At 58.1% G+C, this 17,950-nt stretch overlaps 1 protein-coding gene across 2 annotated transcripts in view; it reads left to right on the top strand.

The window, feature by feature from the left end:
- The first annotated feature begins 832 nt into the window (after positions 1-832).
- The window catches only part of CBFA2T3 (CBFA2/RUNX1 partner transcriptional co-repressor 3), an 87,599-nt gene continuing 70,481 nt past the window's right edge, over positions 833-17,950 (top strand). For both annotated transcript variants that reach the window (XM_028501916.2, XM_036012402.1), the window contains exon 1: positions 833-1,132. In XM_028501916.2, coding sequence (XP_028357717.2) covers positions 1,045-1,132 — 88 coding nt within the window. In that variant the 5' untranslated portion in view covers positions 833-1,044. The remainder of the gene's footprint in view (positions 1,133-17,950) is intronic.

Below are 17,950 nucleotides of genomic sequence, written 5' to 3'. Positions count from 1 at the left end.
AAGCAGCCCCAGCTGCCCCAGCAATTCCATCCGTGAGCCAGAATTGGCCCCCGTTCCCCCAATGTATCTATTGAGAGGTGGGTATAAGTGTCTCAAAGGAATTCCCAGCCAGGAGGCCAGGACCCTCACAACGCTGTGCAGGTGGCCAAGTACAGAGGGGGATCCTGGCAGGCGGTGCTTCCAGGGGGTGGGGCCAGCAGCCCCAGACAGCTGCTGCAGAACCCTAAGTGGAGAGGGGCTGGCCAGAGCACCCGGACCAGACCAGAACTCACCTTGAGATCTGACTCAAGGGCACAGCTGATACAGACAGAGGGTTGGCCCCAACGTTGGGACTCTAGGAAAAATCTGGCAGGAGGAGCAGGAGGAGAGCCTCTGACCACTCCATGCTGAAGGCAGGGTCAGGGCCAGGAGGGTGGGAAGACAGGTGGGTGGGACTGGCAGGTGGAGACTCAGTCAGGATGGACACTGACCCCATGTGCTACTCTGAGCCCCCACCCATGTCAAGAAAACACACCCAGCAGGCCAGGGCCCAGGTGGGTGGGGTGTCACCGGCCTGCGGTAGGAGGAAGTTGTTGGAAAGTCAGACCGGAATGGCTGAGAGGGAAGGCTGGGCAGGGCCGGGCCCAGATGGTTCCTGTTGAGGAAGCGGTAGGCACAGCTGCATGGCTGCTTCCCTGTCCCCCAGACACACTATCACGGTGACACAGCTGGCTGCCTTGCCTGCAGGCTGCAGGGAGACCTCCCCCCACCGCCAGCCTCCCCAAGCCCGCCCCGAATCACATGAGCCCCTGTGGCCTCCCACCCCTTCCCCAGGCAGGCGACAGCGGCTGCCTGAAGGCCCAGAGCTGACTGGGACACAGAGGCCTCTGGTTCTCAGAAACCCCAGCTGGCCAGGGCCCCTCATCTGACCCTCGAGGCCCCACCAAGTCAGTAAACACGCTCACAGCCAAGCTGGACCCCAGCCCCACGCTGGCCCCTGCTGGCCCCTGGAGGGCTGTCCACCTTGCACCCAGGACTCAGTCTCTCGGATCCACCTCCAGCTCCATGTCCTACGCGTCCCTGGTGCTGGATAGCAGGCTCCTGGCACCTGCCAGCTGCTCAGCTCCCCGGGGTCCCAGGAAGGGCAGCCCAGGTAAGGGGATGGGGGGAAGGGAGAGCAGCTGGAGCAGGTGGCCGGAGAGGGTGACATCTCCAAGCTGCTGCTCGCCCAGCTCTGTTGACAGCTCCAGCCTGCTGTGTTGACTCACCTCAAACATCCACACAGCCTCCCCACAGGGCACGTCCCACACAGCTGGGGCAGGTGGCTCCGGGAGGACCCACCAGGTGCCAAGCTGGGCGTGTGGGCCCCACCCAGAGGCAGATGCTGGAGGCAGGGGCTGCTGAGCCCCATTAGGAGAGTGTGCTCTGCGTTCCTTCATGGGTAGGGTCCTGGATTCACTGAGGGAGGTGAGGTACAGACGGCTGGGGTGCACAGAGCCCTTCTTCTGAGAGACCCCAGGATGTGGAGATTGGATGAGGAAACTGAGGCCAGAGGGGAGAGGGCTAGCCCAGAGCCCCCGGAGCGAGTGATGGTCCACACCGGACCCCACCCCTGTCCCTGCCCAGGAGCAGCCCTGCCAGTGTTCCCGCCCTTTTTGGCCAGTGTCAGAAGGAAGTGGGGGCTGTGGAGACCCTGGCCTCTCTCCTTCCTCACATCCCTGACTTAAGCTGTTCAGTCCTTGGGGGCCCTGCAAGACCTCGTCCCAGGACACAGGGGCTGGAAAAATTGCAAGCAGATGGCCCCCTTCCTTGACCCACAGCCACATGAACATGCTCCAAGGAGACTTTGGAACCTTCCAGAGCTCACTTCTGCAGTCTTCTCCAGGGACCAGGCAGGCCCCTGACAGCCATGTTCAGCACCCCAACTCAGGGGCAGCCCTCCCTCCTCTGCAGAGAGACCACGTTCCTGGTGCAGGTTCCCACCTGCTGCCACATGGGGGCCCAGGGGCCACCCCCTGAGCTGGGACTCTGCCAGTCACTCAGACACATCCCAAACTGGAGTGGCCTGACTTCACACACAGTAACCAGCATGTTTGCTGGCTTCTCCTAGTTGAGGAGAAGGTGCCTGCGGGGAGGTGTCCAGTTGTTGGCCCTGGGGGTGCTCTGGTCTGGTCCAACTCCTGGTGGGCACCACAGGCAGCCCCACCTGACCCCTCTGTCCTGGAACCAGGAGCCCAGTTCTGCCAACCGCCACTGTGCCCTGGGCCAGCCTCTCCTCACCTGGGCCTCAGTTTCCTAGTGTGTCAACCCCCATTGTCCTGCTTCCTGATGGAGCATGGGAGTGGCTCTCGGGCCAGGGCAGGAAAGAAGGGGAAAGGAAGGTGGGGTGTGCATGAAAACTGCCGGCTGCTATTTTGTTTGGACGGCGGGGGGTGGGGGTAGTGACCTGTGAAAAAGTGTGAGGCCAAGAGGTGGCCATGAATCCGGCTGCACTCACGTCCCCCGCCGTGTTGGTTGGGCTGCAGATACCTGGGGCCGACGGGCTGGGTGGGCCTCTGACTCAAGTTCTCAGCCATCGGTTTGTTGACCTCACGGTCACTGTGCATCCCAAGAAAGGCACTGCTTGCTTGGGGTGGGGAAGCTCACGGGGAGGGGGGAAAGCAGCGTGTATTTGTTTCGTGGGTTGGGTTGAGGGCTTACCTGGGCACGAAGGTCCCAGCCTTGTGACACTGGCTTTTAGAACCTCATGTCCCATCTTCTCTAAATTACCTGACCCCAAAGACAGCCACAGCAGGAAACATCCTGCCCCCACCCCCCAGCTGCCTCAGGGGAGCAAACGCCGGGCTCTGTGGTGCCAGGAGGCAGCCAGGGAAGAAGCCGTGGGCCGTGCTGCAAGGAGCCATCCGGGGGCCCTGGGGTCGTGGGGGTCACGAGAGGCCTTTGGGTGGCATAGCTCCCCACGCAGCGTCTGGGCCTGCAGCCTTCCCCAGCGTCCGTGAAAACCTCTGGGACCTGAAACCATGTTCAGTGGCTCTATGTTCTTTCAGTGGAAAGAACAGCAAATCCCACCTTTTCAAGCTGAAGTGTAAGATTCCTTCTGTCTGAGAGCAAACGTAAATAAACGCTGCCCTGCTGTTCTGTAGGAGAGGGGAGAGGAGGGGACTCAGGGCTGAAGATGCAGAACTGTCAGACCCCACGGCCAAGTGCAGGGCAGTCCTGAGCAGTTTGGCCCCTCTCTGGCCAACCCCTGCAGGACCTAGCGTTCTCATCAGCCTGCTGTGGCCGAGGGTCCAGGACCCATCAGGACCCCATGGTGCTGAGGAGCCGCCGAAGGCAGGTAACAACCTGTGGGAGGAAGGAATAGCCCCATTTAGAGGAGCGTTTGCTGTGCTCAGGTTTGTTAGACACCTACTGCATTCACTAGGAGCTACGCAGGAACTGGGGGCTCGGCCCCACAGCCCACCTTCCGGATGTGCAGACTGGAGGTCAGGGCGCCATGCCCCCACAGAAAGGAGAGGTGGGCCCCAGGACACCTGGAAGAGGTGTGGGTAGTGGAGGCCTTGAAATCTGCTCATGATTTAGCCTGAGGCAGAGGAGGCTCTTTTGTGTGTGTGTGTGTGTGTGTGTGTGTGTGTCAGGGGGTGTGTGAGTATTGGGAGTGGCGACCACCCTGAAACACGCTTGCTCGGTATCACCTGAGAGGCTGGCATGAGATCCAGGTAGCAGAATTCAGCATAAGCCCTGGCTAGTGGGCATCCCGTCACCAGAGGATTCCAAGCAAAGCAGGCTGAGATGTTCAGGGTGTCAGGACAAATCCCATGGAGGGCACTGTCCTATGAGGGAGTCTGAAGCTGCCAGAACCCAGCCTTGAGTCACCTGGCCTGGAGGCAGGGTTCAGAGGCCACCACAGTCACCGAAGGGCATGGGCTCCTCCTCCCACCTCGCCTTCCCTCCCCCATGCTGCTCCTCCCCCTCTAGCTGCTACCTGACCACAGGCTTTTCTCTGGCATGTTCTCTGCCTGGAACGCTCTTCCTGCTGCATTAATTTTCTGGGGCCTTATAACAAATTACCATATACCGGTGACTTAGAACAACAGAAATCTATTCCCACCCAGTTCTGGAGGCAGAATCTGAAACTCGGGTGTGCGCAGGGCCATGCTCCCTCCAGAGGCTCTCGGGGAGGGCCCTTCCAGCCTCTGCCCGCTCTGGGGGGCTCCAGGCATCCCTGGCTTGTGGCCGATTCACTCGTCTCCGCCTCCACCATCACGCATCCTCTCCGTGCGTTTCTCCGTGTCCTCTCCTCTTATAAGGACATGTCATTGGATTTGGGGCCACTGCAATCTGGGTGACCAGTGCTCCAACTGCCCTGCCTGCACTGCAGGCAGTGGGACTGGGGGGAGGTGCCCAGAGCCCACACAGCCCGTACTCTCACAGGGCACGGCTGGGGGGTGGGCGCATGGCCTCCAGCTGCAGGGGGGCTGGGCGCCTCCAGGGGAGCAAGCAAGCTGAAGCCAGAGGAGTCTCTGTCTCAACAGACTCTGACCCACTTTTTATTCAGCCCTGGTCCCTGTGGGGAGATGGTCAGCTATGGACGCTGGTAGACTCACACAGGGAAGGCCCAGAGCGTCTGGGATTAGAGCGTGTATGAAAGTACACGGCCTCTTTCTGCCACGAGGGACTGAACACGGACCCCACAGTGACCGTCTGACCTGTGACATGGGAGTGACCGACCATCCATGTCTGTGCAGACTGCCGTTAGCACTTACTCGGTTTTGCCTGCGCCATCACTCTTGTCCCTACTCTGCTCACTTGCTGCAGGGCTTCCTCCCAAAGGGGCGCACCTCGCCCCCCACCGCCTGTTCCCTCCTGGTTGGTCACACAGTGCTGGGGGCTCCTGTGTCAGGACCGAAGCTCAGGGCCTGCCAAGCCGCTGTGACTGCCACCACAGGAGGCACTGAGGTTCCCAGGGGCACACAGCAGGCAAGAGCAGAGGCGCAACTGAGCCCAGTTCCGCCGACCCCGAGGATGGATGCAGAGGCACGCGGTGTGAGGGCACATTCAGGGTAGAAAGCTGGCCCCAGAGCCCCTGCCAGATCAGGTGGTCCTGGCAGGCTGGCAGGAAACCAGCCGTGCAAGGATGGGGCAATGGAGTGTGGGCAGCTAGCAAAGGAGCCATTTTCCAAGGCCAAACAGAGTGGCAGGGACAGCACAGAATCTGGGAAGGGGGTGAGTGGAGATAGAGGGGTGAGGGCCAGGAGAGGGAGTAAGGGCTATGGACGCCCAGAAGGTAAACTGTGGAGCAAACGCCCACCTCTCTCCCGCCCCAGCCCCCCACCTCTCCTGAAGCCCCTGGACAGTCCCCGGGACCAACATCCAGGGCACAAAGCAGTGGAGCAGAGGCTCAACTTTGGGACCAATGGATGTTCTGGGCTGAGTCCCTCAGCCGATTCCAAGGGCAGAGCCCCCGCCCCCGTGTCCTTGAGTCAGGAAGGGGAGGAAGCCTGTGGAGGGAGGACTCTGCTCCCCCCCAGATCGTAGGAAAGTGGGCCTCCTTTCCCCCGCTGGTCAATGTGGAGTGCTCTTTCCCTGGGACCTGCAGTTTCTGCTGAAACTCGCCCATTCCCTCCCCATCCCGCCAATCCTCAGGGCAAGCCTTCTGGGCCAGTCAGCAAGAGGCCGCTGATCACCGATGTCCTCCTCATCCATCAGACCCTGAATCTGAGCCTAGGAAGACAGCCCCCCAGGGCAGGGTGTCACCCAGAAGGACAGGGTGCAATCCAAGCCAGCTTCCTGGAGGAAGTGGTCCCACAGGGGCAGCTGGAGGAGGCAAAGAACACTTTCACTTCTTGACTGGTCCTGAGAAGAAAGGCACACTTAACCTGCCTGCACTGGGCCGCGTGGGGCTTTCTTGTGCACTTTCACTTCCGCGACGGCAGTTGGCCAGAGGTTGCACAGCCTGGAGGAGCGGCCTGGGGAGAGGCCCAGCCTGGCTGTAGCTGAACCAAGGCTCCTCCTCCAGTGCTCCTTCCTCCAGAAGTCCACTTGGGATGGGGCTGAAGGTGGAGAGAGGGCCAGGGGCAGCCACAGTGAGAGAGAAGAGGAGCTTCTTCCAGCGCCGCCCACCCTCTAAGTCCACTCCAGGCTGGCCAGGCGCCTGTGGACTCCAGGTCATTCCTATCAGTTGTTATGGAGCCAAAGTTGTTTCGCAGCAGGCGCTAACGAAATTCTCGTCATCAAAACCACGTGCACATTCCGCTGGCACGTGGCTCTTTTCCTGTCCCTTGTCCCAGCACCCCCTTGGCCACAGGGCCCCAGGGTGTCTGGGTCAGAGACCCATACTTGCACACACCTCTTCCTCCGAGCTGGCAGGTCAGCGGTATGGGGTGCAGCCTGCCTTCAGGTGCGCTCACCTGAGTTGGCACCTGAAGATGTGGACATCTGAAGGAGTCCCTGCTCAGGCTTGGCTGCCTCTACTGCAGGTGGGAGGACACAGGTAGACTTGCCAGGGGCTCAGCAACCCTTGGATGACTAGTGGGGAATGCACCAGGAGGCCCATCTCTCAAACAAGACGGGTCTTCTGAGTGGGCCCTGACCGAGGATGTGGGAGAGGGCCTCTGTGGTTGTCCCCCCCACGTGCAGGCTGCTGGCAGGGAGGGGACAGGCAGAACGGGACTGGTGATTCCATTCCAGGCTCCTTTCTAGCCCCAGGGATGACTTCCTCCCAGCCACACTTCAAGGCATCATTGACTTGGTTGTACAGGAGAGGGCACAAATCAGAGAAGTCAAGGAACCTGCCCAAGGTCATGCAGCATTGCTCTTAGGGCTGGAGACCTCCCCTTCTGCTGAGCATCCTCCCCAGGAGGAGATCTAGCCCAGGTGGGACTCGGGATGGGGGTCCCTTTTGCACCCACAACTTCTCATGTGAAAGCCACCCCCTGCAGTCCACATCCTCAGCTGGACCCTCCAAGAGCCTTCAGTAGGGTCTGCCTGCTCCACACCAGGGAGCCCAAGGCAGGTGCCGCTTGGTGCCCACAGTTGACACCCGGATTAAGCATATCCCAGCTGACGGGGCATAGCTGCTTGCCCGTCCCAGGATCCTCGGGGAGCCTCTGCCCCTCTCCTGGTTGCTGTTTTGAAACCTTTTGAAAAGTGGGCTCACCCCTGCCCAGGTCTAACACCACCCACCACGGAAGTGTAACAAGGGTGCTTGAGTGCCCACTCCATCAAGCTGAGGGTTCTAGAAGGGTGTGGCCCTCTGAACTTGACTTTCACTCTTGGTGGGGGGGCGGGCAGGTGCAGAAAGGAGTCCCTCCTTGAGAGGGCCACTAGCCAACATGGAACTCACAGCCCTGAGGGACACGTGGCCACACCCCTTCCCTGGGTCTGCACAGCTTCACAAGCACGTAGAGGGGATGGAAGGTGCAGGGCGGGCTCGGAGGCCCGAGAGGAACAGGGAGGGGTCAGAGGGGGCTGCTCGAGGACGAGACCTTGGGCAGGGTTCTGTGCTCTGTCTCCGTAGTCTGGCTTCCCTGAGCCTCATTTTGCTCCTCCGCAAGGGCAGTGGGTTGGACCAGAGCAGCAGGTGAGACAGGAGGGCTGGGCTGGGAACCAGTTCTGACATCTGACCCATGACCCAGCAGGCTTGTCTGGGGTGTGGGGATGACAGCCAGCATCCACAGCGGCTAGGGGATGGTAAGGGACGCCCCCTTCGCCCACACCCACCTGGCCCGGTGCCCAGCTCGCCTTCCAGAACCGCCTTGCTCTCCTGCTCATGCCTGTCCCTCCCTGGAATCCCTGCTGTGCCCCCCTGCAGTCCCTGCCTGGGCAAAGGCCACTTGGTGCAGCCGAGACGGAGCCATGGAGAAGGAAGTGGGGGATTTACTCTGCCCTGCGGGCTCCCAGCGCTTCCTCCTTCCTCCCAAATCGTGTGCATTTTGAGTGTTGTGGAAAGCCCCAAGTTCACAGACACTAGGAGGGGGGAGTGAAGTGGGAGGAAGGACAAGCAGGAGGGGCAGGAAAGACCTTACACACTGGCCCACCCTCCAGGCTGCTGGGGCCTGGGATCCCAGGCCAGCCAGGGCCAGCCCAGCCATCTCTGTCTGAGGCTCCGGCTTCCTCAGAAATGGGGCCCCTCTGCCGAGTTCTGGGGCTGAGAACCCCGGGCTTTCTCATGGCTGGGTTCTCTTATTCGAAGATCTCAGATCTCCAGCTCCTGCTCCGGGCAGGGCTCCTGCCAGCCGGGGCATGGGACCTCAAGGCCCAGAGCTCAACCCAGAGCTCAGAGAGGTTGTAGTTTGCCTGGAGGCCCCAGGTCCCGCCTCCCTCAGGACCCCACCTTTGCTGGCCTCACACCTACTGCCGTCTCAGCCAGGCGAGGAAAGAGTCTTGCTCCCTAGAAGTGCTGCGCAGCCCGACTCCCTCCTTCTTCCCGCTTGTTTCCCAGGCGTCCTCAGGGCAGCGGGGTGTCTCTATGTCCTCCTGGCCCTGGACAGACAGACAGATGGAGAGATGTCAGAGCTCATTCTTTCCCCTCCAGCACCATAGCATTGTCCAGACCAAGATTCTAAACACAGCCGAAAAGCAGCTGAGAGTCCAGTGACAAAAAGTGCAAGTCAGAACCCATGTCACTCTCCTGTTTTGGGCCCTCGAGGGCATTGCACCCCAAAATTCTCCAAGGCCCGGGAGGCCAGCTGAGGGGCTGAGCTTGGCCCCAGACTCTCAGCCAGAGCTCCCTTGTCTGCAGCTGGAGGGACTGTCCCCACCTGGGGGGCTCTCCAGACAGGGGCTCCACCCAGAACTTCGGGGCAGAGAGTGCAGCTGGTGCAGGGGAGATAGGAGCAGGCAGCTTCCTGTCGGAAACTGAAACTGCCAGGTGCTTCCCTCCCTCCTGAGGTGACCCAGAGACAGCTGGACCCGAAGTCCCGCAGCCCCGCCCCTCAGGGATGCTGTCCTTGGCGGGGTCAGGAAGCTCCCCTTTCGGGCAAGCACCTGTGTCCACCCCGACTTGGCCTCTCACCTCTCCCCACACCGTGCACCTCTGAGCCTCGGTTCACCACTTGTGACATGGGCCGAGGTGGCCCCTGCCCCCTGGGGAGGGCACGCGCCCGAGCCCCGAAGCCCTGCCTCCACCTGGGGCTGCCAGTCCGACCTGTGCTGCCCTGACAAAGGGTTTCAAAGTCTTCGGACAAAGCCAAGGAAGCAGAATACCTTAATCATGTTAACCTGAGTCCTTGTAAAAATGGTAGCATTTCAGAGAGAGCAAATTTAACAGACAATTAAAGCCTGTTTTTGCTTGATTCTCCTTACTGCTTCACTCTGGCTGCCAGAACAGGAAACAGTTCACACGCGGCTCACCTTCAAGTCCTGCTCCAGGAGCTGCTCGGGCCCACCGCCCCTGGGAGACAGGAAACGCAGTCCTCATCTGCCACCAGCATCTGGGTCTCCAACGTGCTCCTTGTGCGTCTCACCCCTTTCTTTTGGTGGCCAAATCTTTAATTTAAATCATGAAATAATTCACACACACATCCCCCAGAAAAGCCCCATCAGGGAAGCCAACAGGACAAGCAAGCTGGCTCCCTCTCTGCCCTTTCCTCGTTAAAAAGGAATTTTATAGACTCAGTGCCCCCGACCGGAGGGCCGTCCCACTCTGGGGCGGTGAGACGGGCTCATGAGCTGTTTCGGGCCAGCCTGCTGGGGCTGGACCCCCTCGGTGTCCAGAGAGGGGTCTTGGCCACGCTGCTCGGCCCCCATGCCCAGTCTCCATTCTCTTGTCAGTAAAGTGGAGCCAGGAACGCGTGTCAGCGCTCAGAGCCGCTCTGTGTGTCTTTCCCAGGTACATTGTGACTTTTTGTGTTTTACATTGTTACACGTTCTGTGCATTCTTTTGCAATTTTCTATTTTCTCTCCTCATGGCCATTTTACAGGGCCTCGGTGCCAGTAGCTCCTTCATGGTTGTCCCCATGATGACACAAGCCCAGGCGGGGCCAGAGGATGGAGGCATAGGGAGAGTCCCTTCCAGTTCTGGGGGAGAGGCCTTTTGTACAAAGTGTCCAGCAAAGTTTCCGGAGGCCGTGAGCGGTAGCGCGTGCCTCCTGGGGGAGTTCCTAGTTCTCCGAAGCCCAGGCATGAGGCAGGGTGCTGAGGGGGGCGCCTCTGAGCACGTAAGGGGCCTCAGGCAATGGAGCTTCACCCTTTCTGAACACAGGTTCAATAGTCAACCCAGGTGAGGACATGCGGGGAAGTCCAGCTTCGATGAGTAGGTGGGAGAGCGGCCAGGGAGGCGGGGCACCCAGCCCGGCTCTGCTCTGTGCGCAAGCGCGCTCACAGCAGCTGGGGCCCTCCTCGGCTCTTGCGCGCTCCTGCGCGCTCCTGCTGGGGACGGGTTAAACCTGCAGTGCTCCCGGGGAAAGTCCTGGCATCGTGTGAGCATGAGAGATGTGACCTTTGAAGCATGAGGCCTCCGAGTAAGCTGGGAATCCCCACTCCACTCCAGGAGGCAAGAGACGGGGTTCCAGGTGGTCAGGGGAAAGGCCTTGCCCCCCCCCCCCCCCACCATGGTGCTGGAAGGAAGAGGAGGCTGAGGGGACTTCTGTAGCTACTGTTTGCTGGCAGAGCCCCTCGCTGCCTCCTACCCCCCAACTTCAGCCACAGCACACATGAGGGGACCTTGGTCTGTCCTGGAAAGGTCAGGAGGCTGAGCTAGTGGGAGGACGCCCCTGCCGGTCCCTTGATGAGCCCAGGAACATGTGATAGAGCAGTGCCTCACGCTGCTGGTAGGGCTTGCCCAGCTCCTAGGATTGGGCCTGGAGTGGGCAATGCAGGAGACTGCCGCTGCCTCTGACGTCACAGCAGCCAGCTGGGGCACGGGGGTCTGTGGGAGCCCAGTGGGGACCCTGTGGGGGTCCGGGCCAGAGGTGGCAGTGGTCCTAATAACGGTTCCCAGTCGCAGAGCTCTTAGGGAACCGCTTTCCTTCATCCTCTGGTGTCTGTGAGGGAGGCCAGCTGGCACCCAGCTTTGCGCCTGCGCACCAAGACAGCACAGCGGCCCCTGGGGGAGGGGGAGGAACCTGCCACGTGTTGGGCATCACGGCCTGTTCTCCAGGCCAGTAGTTCAGGGTTTGTGCTTGGTTTTGCTTGCAGGCCTTCTGAAGTGTTCTTGAAAAGCCAAGTCCGCTTTAAGGTGACATTTCTTACAAAAGGGCCTCGCTCTGCTCAGTCACACCCAACCCTAGGGTTGCCTCTTTTTTGGTGGATGACAGTGGCCCATGGGTGCCAGAGAAGTTTGCAAAAGTAACAGTTAGCTGCATCCCACAACCTGCCACGGGGTCAGGACTTGGCACTCCCCCACCGTCCCCACGCACCCCTGCATCAGTGAGCGCCGCACAGAGAGCACCCCTGTTTCACAAACCTTCTGCCCTGGAGGTGCCGGGCCCACTCAGTATGAATCATAGCAACGCGGCAGAGGAAGGACCCGGGGCCCCTGGGGATCATGAACCTCAGATATTGTTCTGAACCAATGCCTGGGGGTAGGACCCGTGCCATGGTGCCCGTGCACCAGTTTGCAAAGTCTAACTATTGTTGTTTAAACAGTCACAACAGTTGTGTCGTGCAGTGTGCTGTGTGTTTTCTACTATACTACACACCTATTTTATGAAAACCTTGAAGTTACAGATTTAGTGCTCTTGATTAATGGAAATGTTGCCACAGAATTCAGCTTCCCGGTTGGTCTGCACTGGAAACCATTCTCCCCAGACTGATGCTTGTCTGCTTTAATTCAGATAAGCCTGTTATTAAATGACCCAACTGTCTCACTTCTGAATTCCAAGTCTGATATAAGTGGATGGATGCATGGATGGATGGAGGGGGATGTGGTGGGATGGGAAGATGAATGTGGTGGATGGATGGATGGTGGATGGATGGTGGATAGATGAACTGGTAGAAAAGAAAGAAAGTAGGCAGGTAGGCAGGAAGAAAAGCTCAAAGTATACCTTTCAAAAAAGTGAAAAGCATACATCTTAAATGAACATGTGTCAATGACGTGTCTCTCTCATCGATAAGGGCACCAGCAGAGGGCAGGGTGGATTCCAGGGAGGACGAAGTAGATTTCGAGAAGGGTTAATGCCGCCTGAGGACCTGTAAACTGATCAGTAAACTGATCAAATTTTTCTATAGAACAAAAGTAGTTTGCAACTTGTGCATTTCCTACAACTTAACACCTAACTTGCAGAGTCTGGGACCCAGTCAGCAATAAATAGAAAGTCAACATAGGTGTGCCCCCTAAGGGCCACTGACCCTCGCGGCAGCTGCAGGCTTGACACCCAGAGGACATGAAGAAGGTGACGGGGGGCAGGGGGCAGGGGACACGGGAGGCTTGGTGGTTTTTATGCCTTGAGGCAAAGCCCTGTGGTTGGGTTTAGGCTGCACACAGAGAAGGGTCAGGAGAGGCAAGGTGAGGAAGGGGAATGGGCAGACCACAGGCCCCTTTTCCCCAGAATAATCTGGAAGTCGAGGGCCCCACAGATTCCTTTAAGCTCTCTTGCCCAGGTGCCTGGCAAGTCCTGAGTGCATGCTCATGTTGAAGATCCCAGAAACAGGGCGAGAGACATCCTGCCTCCTGCATGGGACAGGGCTGGGTGGACAGGGCGTGGGGCGGGGGGTTCTCTGTGCTCTTTTCACTAGAAAACGGAACCCCTATTCTTTCTGACGACACCACTGCAAGCCCACCGCCCTCCATCCAGTGTCCCCCCTTCATGGTGAGGAAATAGGGACTCCAAGAAATGAGGAACCCCTCCACCTTTGGGCTGGACCCCAAACCCTGCCTGCTGCCTCCCCACCCACTCTCTGCTACTGTCTGCAATTCAACAGAGGTATTGTCATGCAGGTCTGCATTTTTGCCTGGTCATTTCACTGCCAAAACAGTGAAGTGGCAACATTAGCTGAGAGAATTTGAGAGAATGAGCTGGTAGAAGCATGGATGAACCTGCGAAAATTACACTAAGTGAAAGAAGCCAGACGCGAAAGCCTCATTCCATTCATACAAAGTCCAGAACAGGCAAATCCGCAGACACAGAAAGTAGATCAGTGCCGCCAGGGCCTGGGGGAGGGGGCAGCGGGAAGTAGCTGCTGAGGGGGACGGAGCTCACTCTGGGGGCGAAGGAAAGCCCCGGAACCAGAAAGAGGTGATGATCGCACGGCCACGTGAATGCACGACTGCCACTGCACCGTTCTTCTTCATGTTTTCTGTATGGTTCCTTTTTAAGTGGCTAAAAGGGTAAATTTTATACTCTGTGTATTCAATCACAATAGTCTTCCATTTCTTTTTGTAAACATGCACGGAAAGGGAGCACTTCATCCAGGCTTCAGGGCTTCTGCTGACCCATCCAATGCGCATCCTGCAAACAGGGAACCCTGTGTCTCCTCCCCCCTCCAGGGCTGTGGTCCGTTATCTCCCTCCAGCTCTGGGCCTGTGCAGCTTCCTCTGGCTTCGCTTCCAGATTCCAGATTTGCTGTGGGAGGAGCCAGCCCCCAGCATCCTGCCTGCTGCCCTAGCCAGGTGCTTATCTGCCCAGGAGCCTCCCCGCTGCCCTTGGGGGGGGGGCACTAAGAAGAGAGGGCACAGAGGCCCCTTCTTTATCTCCTCCTCTGCAGGCTACGGAGCACGTTAGTTCGAGTGTGTTGTCCGACCTCCCCAAGGCACCTCTGCACACCTGTGATTCAGGGTGCACACCCATGTCCCCTTCTGAGCAGGAGGGATCAGGGTACATCTGTGTGCAGAAACCAGTCAGGGGGCTGGAGCCTGTGACTCTCAGGGTGCAGGGCGTCAGGGTGTGTCCTCCCCATTATAACACCAGGCTTCTGGGGACACCTGTGTTGGGGGCCTGCCGAGTGCCTCCAGCAGAACAAGGGAGATGCTGAGCATGCGCTCCGCAGGGCTCACCCAGTGTCACGTCTGAAATGCAGCTGTGCTGAGAACCAGTCGGGCATCCGAGTCCAAGTCCACCTCTCAAGTGGCTTTGTGGGTGATTGCCCGCAATGGCTGGTCTGGGCTGCAGGTGTGGCCCATCGATCACCGCACGGTTCTGCTGGGCTTGGATGAGGCCTCAGCATTCTTCACAGCACAGGGCTCCCGGGGGGGCCAGGGCGCTTCCTGCAAGTCCTGGGTCAGTAGTCACACACTGTCCACAGGGAGCAGTTGTCCACCCCCCACCCATGGGTGGCCGATACTTTTAAAAATGCAATTGAAATGTCACGTCATGGCAAGTTGCGGTAGAAGCATCCACCACTCTCACTTTCCGCAGTTCTCCTGTCTGAGCACCACCCTTAGTTGCTCTGTCTCCGGTGAGGAGTCACGTGGCTTTTCTAAGTCCTCTTCACACACTCATTATGGCAACTTTGGTTGAGCGCTGGCCTGCGAACCAGAGGGTTCCCGACTCGATCCCCAGTCAGGGCACATGCCTGCGTTACAGGCCAGGTCCCCGGTAGACAACCACAGACTAATGTTTCTCTCCCCCTCTTTCTCCCTTCCCCTCTCTCTGAAAATAAATAAATAAAATCTTTTTTTAAAAGTGTAGTTTTAAAAAAAAGAAAGCACTAGCGACATTGAGCAGGATGGGAGTCAGGGAGGCCCAGGACAGAGAGGGCACAACTCGCTCGGCTCAGGACAAGGCCCCGGACAGACCTCTCTGGGTTCTGATGCTTCCTCCACAAGCGGGGCCGCGGTTGAAGTCAGATTCCAGGTAAACAGAGTTTCGGTGTAAGTGCATCCCAGCTACTGACTAGGGCACACTTACACTGAAAATTCTTCACTGTTTATCTGCAGTTCTAATTTAATGAGGCACCTCGTATTTTTATTTCTTAAATCTGCCAGCCCTGAACACGAAGGATTTGAACCCTGTGTCTATAGCGGGGTTACCTTTAGCTGCAAACAGCAGAAAACGAATAGTGGTATGAACAGGGCTGTTTGGTTCAGTCCATAAAACAAAAACTCAGAGGCAATTCTGTCAGGCTGGTGCAGCTATGATGCCATCTGGAATGCAGGCTTTTTTTTTTTTCTCATTCTCTTCCACCATCCTCTGATTTGTAGCTTCCTAGTTGCAAAGTGGCTGCACTACCTCCAGGCATCACATTTGCCTTCCACACAGAAAGAAAGAGCAAGAGAAAAGGTGCAGAGGACAAAAACTAGGCTAGTCCTTTTTTATAAGGAAACTTTTTTATTGTATATATTTTTTAAGATTTTATTCATATATTTTTAGAGAGGGAAGGGAGGGAGAAAGAGAGAGAAGGGAGGAAGAAAGAGAGAGAGAGAAAAACATCAATGTGCAGTTGCTGGGGGCTGTGGCCTGCAACCCAGGCATGTGCCCTGACTGGGAATTGAACCTGAGATGCTTTGGTTCACAGCCTGTGCTCAATCCACTGAGCTACGCCAGCCAGGGCTATAAGGAAACTTTTGTAGACATCCAGCTCAACAGTCTTGATAGGATCCCAGTCCAAATCTCTAAGGCCCTTCTCACACCAGGACTTTCTGGCTTCTAATTTCACATCTCCTCAACTGTCTTCAAACAATCCCACACCCATAACCCCATCAACCCAGCTGTGGCCCCGTGGAGTCAGCATAGCAGGGCACACTATGACCATTTGACAAGTGCAATCCTCACTGAACTTGGAGGATGAGGAGAGACCATACTGCCTGAGGCCCCTGCTCTGAGGCATCGTCACACACCACTCTTGTCTAAATAGCCATCCCAAGAGAGTGGGTGGTGGCAGCAGTGACCTAAGGTCCCCAGGCTCTTCCCTGAAGGGTCGCATCTTTCTCTGCAGGTTTCTATTGAACATCAACCAACGGAGCAGCAGACTCGTCTCCCCCGGAGTTTTACTAATCTTTTTAAACAAGAATCCAGCCTCCTGCCTGCACTGGGGCCGGGATGGGGGGGTGGGGTGTGTGGGGGTGTCTGGACACCAGAGCTTCTTTTTTTCCAGTTTTCTTTCCGTCATTTTTCCAAGCTGCCAGGGAGGAAAGAGGAGAGGCGGGAGCTCCCCTGGGGCCCTTCTCTCCTGACTTCTCTCCCCTTCCACCATCCCTGCTCCTTCCCAGCTTCTCTGACAACCATGGGGTTGTGTTGATTTATTTCTAGTGCCTTCTCTCCTGTGACTCCACTTTAGTGGGGGGACATGCCCCATGCCACCCCTGCCTCTGTCCTCACCAGCGGCCCTCACGATAACACCCCAGGCCTTGAGCCCCGCTCCGGCCCTGAGCACCCCACGCTCCTTCCAGGCCTGGCTTTGCACTTGCACTCTGTTAGCTGCACCCTCCCCCCACAGACCCACCTTCATCTGCTGGGGTGACTCTGATCTCGATTACCAAGGAGGCCTCCTCTGTTCTCTGACAGGGAGGTACCCCGACTGTCACAGCCCCCAGTGATCACAGCACCTAACTGTGTGACCGTCCGGTCCCCACCTGAGCAGGGGGGTGTCAGTCCCACAGGTCAGCACCCTTGGCACCTGGCACACAGCCTGCCCCACAGTGGGTTCAAGTCAGCAGATCTTCGAGTGACCCCACCCCTGAGAAAAGGGTCTGGCCCCCCTCCTGCTTCGGTCCTGTTGAACTTGAATGCTTGTTGAACATGAACGGCATGAGGCGAGGTTTTCACTCTGCTCACCTTCAGTCTCCAGCCCTGGAGGGTGCCTGGCACAGCTGGGCACTCGGCTCACCGTGGGCGAGCAGATGAGCACCCGGAAGGCCTGGCTGGGGCAGGGGCTCAGAGAGGAACCCAAAAAGTGGCCTCAGTCTGCAGGGGGTGCCAACCGAGCTGGCTCTGGCCTAGTACAATGCAGCCTGGGACACCCGAGACCCCAGGGCTGAGTTTGCATCCCTTCTCGGGCCAAAGCAGACGGATGAAGGGCCACTGAGCTGGGCTCTCCGTCCGCACCGCCCCCCGCCCCTCCCCTGCCCCCCGCCTCACTTCCCTACCCCACCCCGACCCTGCATCTGAGAAGTGGGAATCTTCTCCTCTCCACCACCAGGGTTCTTCCACAAGCAAACCAGCATGCAGTGCCAGAGGATGTCCAGAACCTGAGTGTTTCCATGTGAGAAACCTTTCCCCCTCCATCCCCACCGCCATCCCCTGCCTGGCTTCGCCCTAACATCCCTCCCAAACAAACTTCTCCTTTCCCTCCAGGAGGAGTTCCCCATTCGAGGCGACCACACCACCCTCAACTTCTCCCTGGAGTTTCAGGTTCTCTGTTATTTTAGGTCTCCTTCCCCACACGGCCGGCGCACAGAGCCCTTTCCCTCCCAGGCAGGCACCGTTGCTGTGGTTCCTGGGACTCCAGCTCCCCGCCCCTGGGTCTTCCAGCGGCCTTGCTGCCTGATGCACTGCTGGCTGCACCCAACCCCACCCCCCAGCCCTCCTCCCTCCCCTCCCCCACCTGCACCCTGGTTTCTCCCCTTGAGCCAGGGAGAGAGTGCGCGCTTCAGAAGGTGCTTTGGTTCTGGGCGTACTTTGATTTTAAAACTGCTGTCTTGAGATAACTCACACAGCATACAATTCAGTCACTGGACGTGTACAGTTTCAGTGGCGGCAGTAGCATCCGAGCTGTGCTTGCAGCATCGTGATCTAATTTTAGAACATTTTCATCTCCCTTAAAAGAAACGGTGTAGCCTTAGAAGTCAGCCCTGGCCCTGGCCAGCCACCCACCTACTTTCTGTCTCTGGATCTGCCTGTTCTAGACATTTCACGTGAGTTGCACCATACGGTTCGCAGGCTTTGTGTCTGACTCCTCTCACTCGGCATGACGTTCCCAAGCTTGGTCCACACTGCAGCATACCAGGGCTTCATCCTCTTCCTGGCTGAACCATATTCCGTCACCGGGACTGTGCCAACCTTCGAGTTAGCGTTGCTCGGCTGGGAGAGCATGGCATCCTGGGTGTGTGTGAACCAGCCCTGCCACCTACACGCAGTGTACCTCTCTTGCG

This window comes from Phyllostomus discolor, chromosome 12 (assembly GCF_004126475.2).
Source record: "Phyllostomus discolor isolate MPI-MPIP mPhyDis1 chromosome 12, mPhyDis1.pri.v3, whole genome shotgun sequence".
NCBI classification, from domain to species: domain Eukaryota; kingdom Metazoa; phylum Chordata; class Mammalia; order Chiroptera; family Phyllostomidae; genus Phyllostomus; species Phyllostomus discolor.
Note: the sequence above shows the minus strand (reverse complement) of the source record. Positions and strands in the feature narration are given on the sequence as shown.